Genomic DNA, 16,778 nt, shown 5'->3' with positions numbered 1-16,778 from the left:
CACCTGCCAAAAACACGGAAATCAGTTTCTGGCAGACAATCACTTTTTGGCACCACACCGGTCCGAATGAACCAGATTGCCCATATACTTGTTAAGTCTATTTGCCAGGACTTTTACCTATTTCTGAGGGCATGTAAGAACATGTTAAGCATATGAGGTGCGAGGGTGTCAGCAAATATTTTGTATAACCTGCTGGGGAGCCCGTCAGGGCCAGGGGTTTTGCCTTCTTTTAAAGATTTTATTGTTTTCTTTAACTCCTCAATGGTGATATCTTTATTTAAAAAAGGTTTACTCCTCTTCTCTGTGTGAGAGGGAAAGTTAATACTTTCAAAAAAACCTCCATAATGTGAGGTCCTGCTTTCGCATTGGAGGAGTAGAGACTTTCATAAAATTCTTGAAAACATTTATTAATGTTTTATTGAAGACAAATACACCCCATGATTGGATTTAATTTAGTGGATCATACGATCATTTTCCAGCTTGCAGAGTTGTTTGGCAAGCAGTTTGTGTGGTTTTTCCCCAAACTCAAAATGTTTCTGTTTCAGGAAAAGGAATGATTTTTTAAGTCCTCGCCTTAAAGTGCAACTCTCGCCAAAATGCAACCTAGGCTTTTTTGTGAATGTACCTGAGTCAAACCTTTGTGTAAAAGCATAATTACGACGAAAAAGCCACTTTAAAGATTTACCGTAGTTTCGTTTTCGGGTCAAAATCATTTTCAATTGCGTGCTAGGGGCAATTGTATGGTAGTATCAAAACCGCTAATTTAACACTAAGAAGACTCGGCACAACATGAAACTTTGCTCGTAGTATCACCAGGGTCTCTACACATGAACACGAGCATTGAGAACATTGTTTGTGTACACAGAGTTTACTAAAAATAAGGTTTTTGAACAACTCACGTCAGCAGTAGCAGTAGCCGTCCTGCCAGTCGAGAAGAGTCGATCCCCGAGTGCGGCGTAACATGGAGCTTTCTCCTCCATGTTACGCCGCACTCGGGGATGGACGCATCTCGACTGGCAGGACGGTGGCGAGTGGAGCAAGCAACTGCTAACGTGAGTTGTTAAAAACCTTCTTTTTAAAATTGTACTAATAATTGATATCGATATCGGTATCGGTATCGATATCAAAATCAGCCCTTAAAAAGCCAATCGGTCAACCTCTAATCTCAGAGATGCACAACATATTGAGCTGATTGTTGATTTTAGAAAAAAACACCCCTGTCTACATTAGTGGAGCTGAGGTGGAGCAGGTCAACAGTTATAGATTCCTTGGAATAACCATGACTGAGAATCTTTCTTGGTCATCACACATCACCACCTTGGTTAAAAAGAAAAACAAAAAAGGCTCTACTTCCTACAGAAACTTAGTAAGGCTAAATTCTGGAGCCAGATTCTGGTCACCTTTTACAGAGGAACAATAGAAAGCATCCTGACTGGAAACATCACAAACTGGCATGGTTCCTGCACGGCCCAGGACAGGAAGGCTCTACAGCAGGTGATTAAAACTGCCTAGAACATCACTGGTACCCATCTACAGAGCATCAGCGACATCTGTGAAGTGTGATGTCTGCATAGAGCCCAAAGGATACTAAAAGACACCACCTACCCCAGCCACAGTCTGTTCACCCTGCTGCCATCTGGCAAAAGATGCAGAAGTATCCGCTGCCATACCACCAGACAATGGAGCAGTTTCTTTTCCCAGACCTTGAGACTCCTGAACTCATCCTCAATGCTCCACTGTCTGGATCTATCATATATATATCTAAAATAGATGTGGCAGGACTCAATGACTCAATCATTATTTGTTTTTTTAAACCCTTGTTTAAAAAATTACAATAAATTAATCTTGTACCCTGTATATAGAGTATTTAAATTAGGAGAGACTAGTGAATGCAGTAAACAGAATGTTTATTACAGCAGATGATATGTGAGTCTTGTCAGAGAGTCTTTTGATTTTGTGATCTAAGGGCGTCTGCCCTGTGCATCAGCAAGAATAATCCCCTCATGGAGTCCACACACTGGTGGTGGTGGTGGCGGTTGATGACTCTTCTGAGACCGACCTGAGGCTGATGAAACAATGAAGCTGATAAAGCTGATGAAGCTGGTGAATCTGTGAAGACTGGACAATGATGGGGAGGTGGAGGGCGCGTGCAAAACAGCTGCATGAATGAACCAGAAGCAAGAAGACAATCGTATTTAAAAAGACAGCAGCAAGATGATAGGCTAACAGTGAAGGTGTGTCACTTTGCTATTGGATAGATGTTCCAGGCTGATGTAAGCAGCTGAAGCTAGTCCATGCATTTGTTACTTCCAGACTGGACTATTGTAATTCTCTATTATCAGGCTGCCCTAACAAGTCTCTAAAGAGTCTCCAGCTGGTCCAGAATGCTGCAGCACGTGTACTGACAGGAACTAAGAAAAGAGATCATATTACTCATGTACTGGCCTCTCTGCACTGGCTCCCTGTAAAATCAAGAATAGAGTTTAAAATCCTTCTCCTCACTTACAAAGCTGTTAATGGTCAGGCACCATCATATCTCCAGGAGCTCATATTACCCTATCACCCAACTAGAGCATTACGCTCCCAGAACGCAGGATTACTTGTAGTTCCTAAAGTCTCCAAAAGTAGAATGGGAGCCAGAGCCTTCAGTTATCAAGCTCCTCTTCTGTGGAACCATCTTCCTGTTTTGGTCCGGGAGGCGGACACCCTCTCTACCTTTAAGAGTAGACTTAAGACCTTCCTCTTCGATAGAGCTTATAGTTAGGGCTGGTCCAGGACAGGCCCAGGCCTGTCCTGGACCAGCTCTTAGTTATGCTGCTATAGGCCTAGTCCGGGGGACAATGACACACTGAGCTTCTCTCTCCTCCCCTCTCCTCTCCTCTCCATCTGTATACATTATGCCTGTATACATGCCCCATCTCTGCATGTCACTGACTTGCTTCTTCCCCGGAGTCCTTGTGCTTTCTAGTCCTACAGGCTCCCATGGATCCTGGCCGCGCCCGGGTCGTGGATCGTGGATGTGCCCACTGCTATGGCCCTGCCTGATCGTGGATGCGCCCACTGCTATGGCCCTGCCTGATCGTGGATGCGCCTACTGCTATGGCCCTGCCTGATCGTGGATGCACCTACTGCCATGACCCTGCCTGACACCCACCACTACTGTCGCTAATATTAGTCACATCTCTGTTACATACGTTCCACTACTATTATCGTACTGCATTGCTACATACCATCCTTGCCATTGATCATTACTACTGTTATCACTAGTAATCACATTTCCATGTGCATTTCATCATTATTGCTGTAATACATCTTTGTGTACTTTCACTCCTGTCAACCATCGCTTATAATTGAATACATTGTGATCTCGTTGATCTGCTCTGTACATGCGACATCTATTGCACGTCTGTCCGTCCTGGGAGAGGGATCCCTCCTCTGTGGCTCTCCCTGAGGTTTCTTCCGCATTTTTTCCCTGTTAAAAGGGCCTTTTTTGGGGCAAGTTTTTCCTCACTCGAATCGAGGGTCGAAGGACAGAGGGTGTCGTCTCTGTACAGATTGTAAAGCCCTCTGAGGCAAACTGTGATTTGTGAATTTGGGCTATACAAATAAAATTTGATTTGATTTGATTTGATTTGATATCCAGTGATAGTTCCAGATAATGACAGGCAATAATGAGTGATCATAAGTGAGAGGAGTGAATGAAACGATGGTATGAGAAATAAACTAAGGACTGAGTATGCAAAAGAGCAGTCCTTCTGTCTGAACTTTCGCTAGAGCTTAATATGTAGCCCAAAGGGAAAGGTCTATGGGCATTAGGGTTGTCAAAAGTATCGAAATTCAAAAAAGTATCGATACTAAAATGTTGTATCCGGATACGATACTCATTTTCAAAAGTATCGATACTTTTACCCCCCCGTCACCCCCGTCACCCCTCCCCTCCCAGACGCCGAGACACCGACGCTGCGTCCTTCTCCCTCTCTGCCTTCACACACAGCAGCGGCACCCTCCCCCTCACCGTGACGTGCACAATAACAACAGAGCATGGCCAGTGCTGCTGCAGGAGGGCCAAATCAACCAGTTTTGGTTGAAAATGAAAGAGGGAAAAGTGTTTGGAGGTATTTTGCCTTCGAGTCTAACGAACACGGAAAGCCGAAGGACGTAGATAAGCCTGTGTGCAAACACTGCTACAAGGCGGTGGCGACCAAGTCAAGTAATACTTCCTGGCCTTTACAGTGAATTTTGAGGTTAGTGTCTTTCGTTTCAAACTTATTACTGATGTTATCGTGGCCGGTGGCCCGCATTAATGTTGGCCGTGTTATTATTAGCCATTAGCCGCAGCTAGCGATTAAAGGCTGACGTCACGTTAATGATTAGAAACAACGTAAAAAAATAAATAAATAAATCAGGCATGCCCATATTACGTTAATAGACACAGTGTCAGTATACTAAGTTTACATAGATGTTGGTGACTGAAAAGTGTTATTTTCTCTGTTAAAGTCCCAGAATGAAGCAGAGAAAAGTCGACCTGCAACCAAACAGCAGCACACACAGCCAACTCTACCATCTGTTTGACCAACAACGAAAATGTGATGCCAAGTCCCCAGAATATTTAACGTGTGGTTCTGTTAATTGTTACATGTTGTAACAGAGGTTATTTTTGCATTTTTCTTGTTAATATAATATTAAAATATTAATATTATATAATATTTCTTTTAAATTTTGTGGTCTTTTTTTTATCCTTGTGGTATCGAAAATAGTATCGAGTATCGAATATTTTCCTGAGTATCGGTATCGAGTTGAAAATTTTAGTATCGTGACAACCCTAATGGGCATGTAGTAATACATTTAAAGTAACACATTTTAAGCAGTTACAAGACTTTTTATAACGTCAGTTTGCCAGCAGAACTGCACTACTTTCCCTGCCCTGTTGGCCTCCTCGTGCTCTCTACCTTGCTGTTTTTACTCTGAATAAACCAGTGAATATGCAAGAAATATTATCAGTAAATTAGTAAAGAATGATCATACACACAGTCATTGAGATTAGATTCTTCTGATGTCATTATTCAGTCTTATCCTATCATTATTCAGGCACCCCTCTCCCCCACCCAATTATTTTTGCAACTTAAAAAACAGTTTCCTGCAATTTTACATATTGTTCATAATGGACCAGCATAAGTAGAGATTAACATAATTGTTAAATCTGATAGAACAAGAAAAATTCAGACAAACAAAATACATTGTTTTATTTATAAACTTAAAATAAATACAAATGGATGTAAAATTTCATCCTCGGACTCCTCTGAGTGACTATTTCAGAATGCATTTTATTAATCTAGAAAAATAATACAATTCATACCAACATGAGGTGTTACCTACTGTTTGACCTTCTGCTTCAGTTGAAAGACTGTCACAGAATTATTCAGCTCACAATATTTTCTGAAATCATTTTCAAGCCTGTCTTGCTAAAGTTTGTTTTCTCCTCCTGAGATGGTGATGGCATGACCCGCCCTACTCTGCCTCTGACTGGTTGGTACTTGTTGCCTTTCGTTGGGTTGGTTAGATTTAGGCATGAGGACTCATGATTGATTAGGGTTAACATCTGGATAAGCCAATCAGAGGCAGAATAGGGCCCCAATTACGGCAAGTAGCAAGTGAGGAAATATATTAGGAGGGGAAAAAAATAACAAGGGGCAATTTATGATCCTCACCATGTAAAATAGGAGGATTAGGACCTTGTGAAGATGCTCAATTGCATGACTCTCATTGTTAATGTATGAGACCTGCATGCATGCTACAGATAGAACAACGCTAGCTTGAAGCTAATATCCATGTACACCAAGAATTGTAGGAACAAATGTTGGTCTAAGGCCATGTTCTGAAGGAATAGAAATGAAAATGGCAGACTTTTCAATTATTCTAGAACATGACAAACCTCTCCACAATTCAATATTTACACCCCATATTTTTCCAGCTGCCTGGTGGTAATATAATAAATATCTCAAGAGAGCGAGGTGAGTATGTGCATGCATTTATCCAAACTGCAACTACTGAGATCAAATGAACACACATGCATGCACTTGCACTCAAACACACACTTGTATCTATTCAGTGTGTGACCTGGCTGATGAATCCCTCAACGAGCATGAGCATGACTTATCAATGACCCATCTATATTCTTCTTCACTCATGGTTTCAAATGGACACACACACATTAACACGTATACACGCATGCACACTCACACACGACATACACGGTACTCTATTACCTCCTCCTAACACACATGCATGCCTGACACACACCATTATCTTGAGTCTTTAAATATATAATGGGCATTTTAATTGCAAAGCTGGCAGGTTGGAGACAGGAAATTTACAGTGAAGAGCCTCTTCACCTTGCATTAGGGAGGACAAAACTACAAGCGAACTGACCAAACGTACTTGCAAACATCTGTTACATGGTGATTAATTTTTTTTTGTCATCACTGTGTATTTCTGCATGATAGAATGAGACAAAACCGAGTAGAAATGTGACGAGTTCCAGAATCTGAGAGAGTGGAGTTTGGAGTCCTTTTAGAGCAAACTCAGGGACTAAACTAAGAACCTATCATGTGACTCAAGACATTCGATCCCAATGAGTCAGATAGGAAAGACTGCAGCACATTGATATTTAGTGAAATGAATGTAATCATACAAAAAAAAAAAAGAACTTGATGAATGATCATTCATTTCTTCTCAATCAAACACATTTCCTCCCTAACTTTTAAATAGTTAAATACTGACAGCCACACTGGAAAGACTAAACTAAAAACATAAAATGAACACAAATCATTTGAGTCAATTCAAGTCAAGTCTCAGGTCATTTATTTTCTGTCAAGTCAATTTACAAGTCACAAGTAATGAGTCAACTTGAGTTCAAGTAACAATGATTCAAGTCCACATCTTTGTTAGGAACTAAAAAGTCCCATTATCACGTTCCTCTCTGTGGTCTATCACATCTGAAGAACTACAAATTAGGCAAATGAGTGCAGCTACAGATTAAAATACAACTGTTTTTACAAATGACAAACAGGATAGTTATCCTTGTTAGGGCCCGAGCAGGGAACCTGCAAGGTCCCTATTGTTTTTGTATTGATTATTTTTTGTTATTTTTTATTTTTCTTCTGACAAAATGATCACATTTTTCACTGCCTGAACATACCCCAAAACTCACCAAACTTGGAATATACATCACACCTGGTGAAAAATGTTATAATCTGTTGTCATTGTGAACCACTAGGTGGTGCTATAATCAAGGAAAGTGCGTTTTGGGTTATAACTCCCACATACTTTGTCACACATTCAAAAACCTTATAACCATGCATTCAGTGAATTGTGCTGAATCTGCTGATATAGGCTACGCCCATTTCCGCAAAATGTTGCAAACCTACTTTTTCGAACTTCTCCCAGGCAATTTCACGGATTTGCACCAAACTTTGCCCACAGCATCTGTGCACCCTCCTGACAAAAAGTTATTAAAATAATTTTGATATTCCAAAGAATACTCAAGTTATTAAATAACAACTTCCTGTAGCTTTTGTTCCAAACAGGAAGTGTTGCATATCTCCACATTGGTGTGTCCGAATGACATGAAACTCAGGTTACTACTTCCCCATAAGCCTCTAAGCCACTGTGCAAAATTTTGACAGTTGACCACTAGGTGGCACTCCTTCAATTGAACTATTTTATATCTCAACATTGGGTGGTCGGATTAACACAAAACTTGGTAGAGTCATTGCCAATGCTATGGAGTTAAACAGAATGAAAAGTTAAGTTAGCCTAATCGGTGTAAGCTAGGTTAGCTCCTGCGGTACCAAGCTACATATTTATCATCTTACCCACAAAAGACATTTCTGGAGTTTAGTTAACATTTGATTTTTCACCAGCAACGACCACAAACTCGCCTGTTGGCCGCTCATTGTGTTAAATCTAATCCCTAAAACTAGCGTTTCTCATTCCGAGCAGGTATCCGTCTGTGCGATTCAGAGTCAGAGGCTGCAAGTCGAATCTACACATGATAGCTCCTGTTGGCGGCCTTGAATAAAGATTTTGGGGGAAAAAAATCGTCCTGGCGGCCTTCAAATGACTCAACAGCGCCACCTGCTGCTGTGGAGTGCAAATTACAGGACATTTGTTAGAACGTTTCCTGGCATTTGTGTGTGAATCTGAAGGCATTTGTGTGTGAATCTGCAAGGCGGAAAATTAGTGCCAAAAGTCACGTGACAGTTTTTCATACTTGTATAATTGTTTTTTGTACTTGAAGGATTTTTTTGTACTTGAAGGTTGTTCTGTTTTTGTACTTGAAGGATATTTTTTTTGTAATTGAATAAATATGTTTCTTTGTATGTGTAAAACATGCTGTATTTGTTTCTGAAGCATGATGTATTTTTTTGATAGGTAAGTTTCTTATTTGCAAAACAAAATGCATTAGTTTGTGAATCTGTCTTTTGTCTGTGAATCATTGGGCGTGAGTAAAACATGTTTTGGGTGTTTGTGAGGTTTTGGCATGATTTTAACTCCATACAATGCCCTCCTGAGGATAGCTGATGAAGATGTTACCGATCCGACACTAGGTGGCGCTGTGGTGGCAGTCTAATTTTATATTTGGCAGTTTTAAACCTTATATCTACATGTTCCCTGAATTCAGCTGAATTGTGTGCTGTAGGCCACGCCTACTTTCTCGCTACATTTCCATTCACAAATTCGCGAAATGTCCCAACCTCCTTTTTTCGAACTCGTCCCAGGCAATTTCACCGATTTGCACGAAAATTTGCACACCGCATCTGTGGACACTTCTGACAAAAACGTATTAAAAGAATTTCGATCCAAAGTCCAAAAAAACGCCCAAAATATAGAACTACAATTTCCTGCACATTTACTTCCAAACAGACAGTCTTGTGTATCTTGACGAAATACAGTCCGATTAACACAAAACGTTTGCTAATTGTGTTCCATGGCCCAATGACAGTTTGTGCAAAATTCGGTGCAAATCGGCCAATAGGTGGCGCCTTTATTGCTAAATGACTAAATAACAGCTTCACTGCCTTCACTTGAATGACATTTAACCCCTTTACTGCACTGTCCTAAACACGGACAGGTAAGACACGCATAAACAATAATCGGCCAATGGGGCCGGATAAGCGCCACACCCTGACAGCAGCACACCCTGACGCGTGTGGACTGTAATGGCCCGTTCATCACTGCTTGCAGTTTTAATTTTCTTACTGTTTTTTCAGTTACGGTTTAGAACAAAACCAAGATCAACTGTCATCAAATAAAATCACTTTCTCACTTTTAGCTGGTGCACACACACTCTTTCTCTCATCTTCTTTTAATCTACCCTTTTTTAGTAGTGGGGAAGCTGACAGTGTAACTTTGATACTTGTGGTGGCCAATATTTCCTTTTGAAATGACACTGTAGCAGCCACATTGACTGTGTACGACCAACTAGTGATATTCAGCCCTCTGCTGAGATAATTTTTGAACCTTTGGAAAGTACTACCCTGGAGCAAGGACATGTTTTGGCACCAAAAACAATCACACAGTCGAATAATTTAATCCTGTTGTGGAAACGCATTAAAAGCAGCATATTAATGCCCGTGGCTTCGTAATGCGAAAGATGTTCCATGATCATACAGTATATGGATATAATCTTTCAATGTCCACATACATTTGGCCATGTAGTGCAGTTTCCATACCTTTTATGCGAAATTCAATGTATGGCATAGGCAGCACTACTTATGAAACAAGGCTATAACCATCACTATGAGAAAGACTTGATCAGAGCAATATTAAAGTGGTCATAGCTTAGAAATCTACCCAGATTCTGCGTGTGTCTGTGTGTGTTTGTGTGTGTGGAGTGTGTGAGATATAATGAACAGTGGACACTCTGCTATTGTCACAGAGAGAGGATGTGTGCATCTGATAACAACAAGACGATATGGTTGTTATCAAATAATGAGTTAGCTATTGTTTGATATGGTGTGTGTGTTTGTGCATGTTCTGTGATTTACAGTGTGAGTGGGAGTGTGTGTGTTTTACCATGGCCTGTGTGGAGCTCTCCTGCAGGTCCCAGAGTAGCGCATGGTTATCAGCCAATGATATCACACGCTTGCCATCCCCCATGGGCTCCCACAGCACACTGTAAATACACAAAACCACAAAGTCACTGTCAATTAGAATACAGATGTTGGTCAAACATGCATACAGGCTCATCCCCACATGCTGCAGACATAAGGGACTGGAGCTTTTTGCTTGGATTTCACATGACTGCCAAATACAGCACCATGGTTAATACCATAGCCAAACTAATTTTAAACATCTGTGTGGATTTTCCAATCATGTCTGGGATTTCATGCGGATGTATGGATGCATGTGTCCTATAAGTACAGTGTCAACAAGGAAAGTATTATAAAATGTCACACGTTATAGATGTTAAAGGTTGCGTTCTGCAGTAATTTTAAGTTTTTCATCAAATACCATTAAAAAAGATCTGGTGGTCTGTCTCTCAATTCTTCCTGTGATACAGATCACACATATAGGGTCAAATATTTAAAAAAGCTCAGTAATTTCCTGAAACAGCTGTGCACTGTAGGTTTTAGCGAGTGTTACTCAAACAGGGGGAAACAGTAGGGAATGGTTTATCTGTTCTGGGCTACGTAGAAACATGGTGGTGCAACATGGTGGACTACATGGAAGAGGACCTGCTCTCTCTGTAGAAATGAAAGGCTCATTTTAAGGTAATGAAAACACAGATCCGCTAAATCCTACACTGGACCTTTAGTGAAAAACAACATTTTTCTGCAGTTCTACATTCAATTCTTCTAAAAATCGAAAAATTACAGACAAATCCTTGGTTACTATCAAATTATTCCATATTTGAGAAGCACATGTATCCCAGACCCAGGTGTCACTAGCCGTGTTTCCATAAAGCATTTTTATGTGCATTTTGAAGAATATAGCATTTGCTGTGTGCATTATAATCATTGCATTTCTTCGTTGTCTCCGGACAGCATGCAACATGGCATATACTAGCTGACATCCAAGAACAATTACAACTTGCCCTATCGAAAGTAATTCCTGACGACCTCTCTCCATTTTGTCTCCTGGTTTGTTTATCTCTAGCCTCTGTTTACTTCCGCATAGACACGTGACGTAGCCACGTAGCCTACACCGTGTCATCCTCTGACGAAATTACAGTTTACGTAGCTTAGTTTATTGGCTCAAAACAGTTTATGGAAACGCACCAGAATTATATCTTAATTTTTTAAAGATTTTAATTAATTTTAATTTTAAGTAAACCTTCAAAGGTTCACTTAAAATTTGCTTGACATTTTATGGAAACATGGCTGCTGTCACCAGCCAGAAAAGTTTAGTTTTATGTGTGCAATTTGTCATGTTCTTGATCTGCATAAAAAAATCCTTCAAAACACTGTGACATTGCCGAGAGCAGGTGTAACCTTTACAAATTAGGATGCAGCAGCCAATTATTTGTCTAAGAAAGTGACAATAGCATACAACTGAGCTCTATAAAGTACTGGCAAATCCAGCAGCCCAATTCTATCAATCTAGTGTTCAAACACAGCAGTGGGATACAGTGTTGCCTCAATGGGGTGAATGAAGTGGTAGCTTTCACTGCATTCTTAACTTTGATTTCTCCTTTCATACTACTTTCCACAGAGTACTGATTCCTCACGGCATGCTTCTTGGAGTTGCAAATCTCCACTGTGCTCTACTTAAAATATGTATTCTGTGAGGGGCCAAACCAGACTTGTCACACCGTGTCACTGTTGCTTTATAATTCCCTCGGAGTAGATTAGATCACTCTTATGCTTTTGTTGTTCATTCTTCTTAGTTTGGCAGAGACACAGTTACATGGGATAAGAAAGGAGACACAACCCAAGTGAGAAAGCAGCGCTTTTAACTCTGACTCCTATCAACTATAAAAGCAATATGTCAGTGAAATCAGAGACCTGGCAGTAAGCTAAACATGACCTTGGCCTCTACAGCTACTATTTTTGATTTAGTGTGACTTGTGTGACTAATGTGTCTAATCTGGGTTAAAGAATGTAAAATGTCACTGAGGTACAGATGTGGTCTGGCTGGAGGTGTGGATGTTTGAGCCTGTCAAACCTTTAAAGCTGCTGTCATTAGAGGTTTACGAAATTATGTTTATTTAAGGAGTTCATCAATTAGACAACTCAATTTTCTTGGACTCATTTGTCAACTTGAACAACCAGTGTAGGAGAGAGGGTGTATGCTACAGAAGCTGAGAGTGTTCGCAGGAGATAAAGGAATGACAGAGGAAGGGAGGTAAGACAAAGTTAAAGTTTGTTTTCAGATTAAATCCAAGTTTCAAATGTGAATAGTCCTATAAGACAAGGGGAAGCAGAGAGGGGGGAGGCGGCGGTGGGTGGGGGTAATGTTTATAATGGCTGTCAATTCATGGCTGTTGCTGAGGGAAAGCTTTTACTGCCCTCCTAACGAGCAGAAAGTCATGGGCTTGGGATGCTCATACATAACACACATACTCACAAACACATTAATACAATGCCTTTATACAATAAATGCCATATGTCCATTGAAAGTTGCTGTAATCAGTGGTTGCTGTAAACATTCATCCTCTCCATACTGGCCATGAAGCAGTCTCTTCCAAACATGACAACAGTGTACAAGATGGGAGACAAAATCCAGGTCTCATTCTGTACAAAAATGCATTCCTACTGTAAGTTAAGCTGAAACTAATATGAATCATTTGAAAACTCTTTCAACCACTGACATGATCTATTTTTTATGTTTAATCAGACCAGGCTACAGTAAGAGTTAAAAGAACAGATAAATTAAACACCAAGTTACTTGACTGATACATCACAAAATAATGACAACTGGCTCAACAAAATCCAACCTACATCGATGCTACTAAATGGCTAATAATGCAATAATATCAGATTGTATAGAATGTCTGTATTTTTAAATGACAAATTACTTGTATTTTAATTAAAGATACTTGTATTTTAATTAAAGATACTTGTAGATGTATTTGTGCCCATCTCTGATTGTCGATTAACACATTTATCATTGACATCCCTAGGTAGGAAAGATCAAATGGCACCACGATTTTCCTTTTCATTGAAAAAACTATTAAAATCATGATGACATTTGTGGGGATCTGTACCAAACAAAAATGTCTTCTAACATCTGGAGATATTTAGGCCAGGACATCTCTGCAGCACGACAGTACTGCTGTTTTGTCACAAAAAAATATCAAAAAATGGCAGCTACTTGGATATTGCATTTAGCCATATTGCGATTTTGGTTATATTTTGATTAATTATGCATAGCTATAATGAAGTGAAATAAAATAAAACAAAAACGTATTCACCTATTAGCTTGATGAACTGACAGGACAAACTACTGTAGCAGAAGTAATTATGGAGGTCCAGATTCAAAGCTTTTGCAGGCATTTCAGAGCTTCTGAAAGATTAAAACGATAGACCGTCTGCCAGCTGTTGGTCATTTACTGGAAAAGAACCAAAGTCCTTTTTTGAAAGGAAGAAGACGCATTTCAAGTTCTGTCTTTCCATACCTCAAAATAACTGTTATTGCTAAACTATATTACTCGCAAAAAATGCACAGGATATAACTCACAGACACAATGTGAGAACAAAGAAGTACCCTATATTTGGTTACTGTTGACTGTATTTGTAAATACTTTACATCTTATTTGTCAATAAAATGTGTCTTCTTTCATAGTTTAGGGTAAATGGTGGTCCTGGGTTTAATTATTTTATTCTGATTGGGGATTTATTTTGATTATAAGTGGAGTATAAGGGTCCCTGAAAACACAGCTACTGTGTTCCAACAGCTGCTAGATTTTGGTAGCTAAGACACAGTGAAACCCCAGCTTGTCAAAAAATGACGCTTTCGGATGGGGGCCGACCTGCACCTTTAACGATAACTAAATTTAATGGTTTAGGTTTATGTTCCCAAATGGGTGGCAAGCCCCATGATGTGACTGTCTGTCGGTCCATCCGTCCGTCCGTCTCTCTCTCTTTCTCTCTTCTTTTGTATTCCACACATTCTTCTTCCTTTTCAAAACCTGCCACTTAAATTACCCACAATGCAACTTAGCCACTGTGCGACATCAGTGGAGGCAATTTATTAGATGACATGCAGCTTCCTCTTTATACTATGCTTTCCACATATGTAGTAGTACTTCCCAAGAGCTGACACACTTTAATGTGTAAAATTGGTGGAGTTACCCACACTCATCCTAACTCTTAACACAGAGAGCAATGATATAGGAAAAACCAATTGCAGGAGAGGGTAACATTTCACTTCCACCAGTGTGCCACCAGAAAGAAAATCCCCCGAAGAAGAATCTTGCTGGCAAAATGCCAAAATGGCTGCACAGTCAGACTCGAAATGGGTATATTCCCATTATGTTGAGCTTATCAGAAAAAAAAGAAAAAAAACGTAATAGTCAAGAGCAATATATTTATTGAGAAGCAAAATAAAGCCATGTTTGCCTGCCCATCCCTGTGTCCAAGACTATTTGTTTATTTAAAAAGGCTCCAGGTCCAGGCTATAATACTTAATATAACACGTAATTTAAGCGGGCAATTTAGCACATAGTGGTAACCACTACATGTAAATGCATTAATGGGCCAGATCTGTTCTCCGGGGGAGAGCCTTCACCAGGTTATAAAATATTGCCCACCACTGGATTTGTAAAGAACTGCAATAAATTGGAGCTTCTGTGCTTTGATTACTGACAAAATGACCCTCTTCCATTCTATGATGCCCAGTTGTACGTTTGCAGTTATTTTGGAAGTAGCGCAAAAGTAATCAGTAACACATTTCTCTACACAGAGAGTAATCATGTTAAGTAACTTATTATTTTCGAATGAAAGTAACCAGGAACATGTAAACATTACATTTGGAGGAAACTTGTCCAACACTGGACAAAATACCCTCCTTAAGCTTTGACACTGACAAATCTCTTATTGAACCTTTTATTCTCTTCTTGTTCTTTATTTTTGGCAAGGAGCAATGTAAAAAAAACAAAAACAAAGACAACAGTTTTTTGCAGACCTTCACTTTTCCCAGTTAAAATGACAAACATCCCTGATGGCAAATTATATCATCCACTAATGCTGATCTTGAATTCTGAATATCAATATTTTAAGCTTATTAACTAACACTGAATGGGGACCTTCAGTATTTGGAGCAGGTAGGTGACGAAGAAGTTATGTGTGCAAAGTAGAAATGCTACAGTTGTTATTTCTGTGTCAGGGACATATTTTATCAACATTTAATATCTTGGACTACTCATCTAATTTTGTCAGGTTTTAGTGACGGATTGTTAACGTTACTCAGACTGCCACTCAAAATTGTTTCTGCCCTCTTCAAAGCATCAACTTTTAATTGTTTTTTAAGTGGTTATGAAACATTTTCAATTTAACACTGATGTAAGATGTAGAGATGTAGGCTATATCTAGGCTAACCCAGGTATCTAAACATTTTTCTTTGCTCTGTGTCATCAACATCATATTACAGTTATTAATGTTACATAATCACAAATAGATGCATTACATCATCACCATGCATCTTGCATACAGCTGTGTTTAAAAAAGAAAAACAGTATGAAAAATACGTCGGTTTCTTTTACTTGCTTTCAAAACAAGTACATGCAATAGCCAGAACAAGATCTTTATGCTCATACTACTTTTATCCACAGGGGTTGCCAGAATCACAAAAAGTGAAAGTTCCTGTTAACTGCTTTAACATTAGCAAGTATCATTATTCTCACCCCACACAGGGAAAATTAATCCATCAGTGCAGGTGAAACATTTTTAAAACTGGGGCATGTATGGTTTTCATAAAACAGCTATAGGTGATTAAAGATCATTGTGTTTTAGTTAATTATAATGTAAGATACTTGCACATGATGAAAGCCGAACATAATTAGATTAATTGTGGGATTTGACAGGAGATTCAATAGTGAGTCGGGATTGGATAAAATGCCATCAAACTTTGACTTCAATAATATTATTACAGGTAGAAATGATGGGCAAACCTATAAAAGTAATTCCCAAGTTGTAATAAATTGAAAGGACCCTTTAATGCACCTGCAACTGCAACATCTGCATTGTGGTGTTTAAAGATATTATTTAAAAGGCTGGATTGCAAAGGCTCTATAAACTACTAATAGCCACAATCGCACACACACTCACATGCATCCACAAGGCTGATAGTTTGCATTAGAGCCTCATATTGGGGACCAACTGAATGGGACTAGGGGACCCTCGCAGAGAAAATCCAGCTAATCGATCAACAAGAAATCAGCCTTCACAGTCACATACAGTACACGCTTTTGCATGTCCAGGTACATACACAGACAAAAAGCACAGATGCTAATAGCACTACAGGATAAAAGAGGCTTGACATATTTACAGCCTGACTCATTTCACTTGAACGACTCAAAGTCTTTTACTCAGAATGATTACACAAAAAAACACAAATGCATGTGCGGCACAAACACACAATCACTGCCAAACACCTCGTACCCCCTCCTGTCACACCCCACTTTAGAAAATCAACCTTGTTGCTTTCTGAGCTTTACCATTCCTGCCTAGGGTCCTGATTGGCTCAGATGGCTCCACGGGAATTGCTTCGCTCAACCCAATCGAAATCAAGTGGGAGAATAAAAATTGGAAGAAGGGAAAAAACACACAAGTACA

General features: G+C 39.6%; 1 protein-coding gene across 1 annotated transcript in view; it reads right to left on the bottom strand.

The window, feature by feature from the left end:
• eipr1 (EARP complex and GARP complex interacting protein 1) overlaps positions 1 to 16,778 on the bottom strand; it is a 163,755-nt gene that overhangs the window by 101,753 nt on the left and 45,224 nt on the right. Inside the window, exon 5 of the mRNA XM_084380417.1 lies at positions 10,078 to 10,177. Within this exon, the coding sequence (XP_084236543.1) occupies positions 10,078 to 10,177 (100 nt within the window). The remainder of the gene's footprint in view (positions 1 to 10,077; positions 10,178 to 16,778) is intronic.

This window comes from Pagrus pagrus (assembly GCF_965226575.1).
Source record: "Pagrus pagrus genome assembly, chromosome: 18".
In the NCBI taxonomy this organism is placed as follows: domain Eukaryota; kingdom Metazoa; phylum Chordata; class Actinopteri; order Spariformes; family Sparidae; genus Pagrus; species Pagrus pagrus.
Note: the sequence above shows the minus strand (reverse complement) of the source record. Positions and strands in the feature narration are given on the sequence as shown.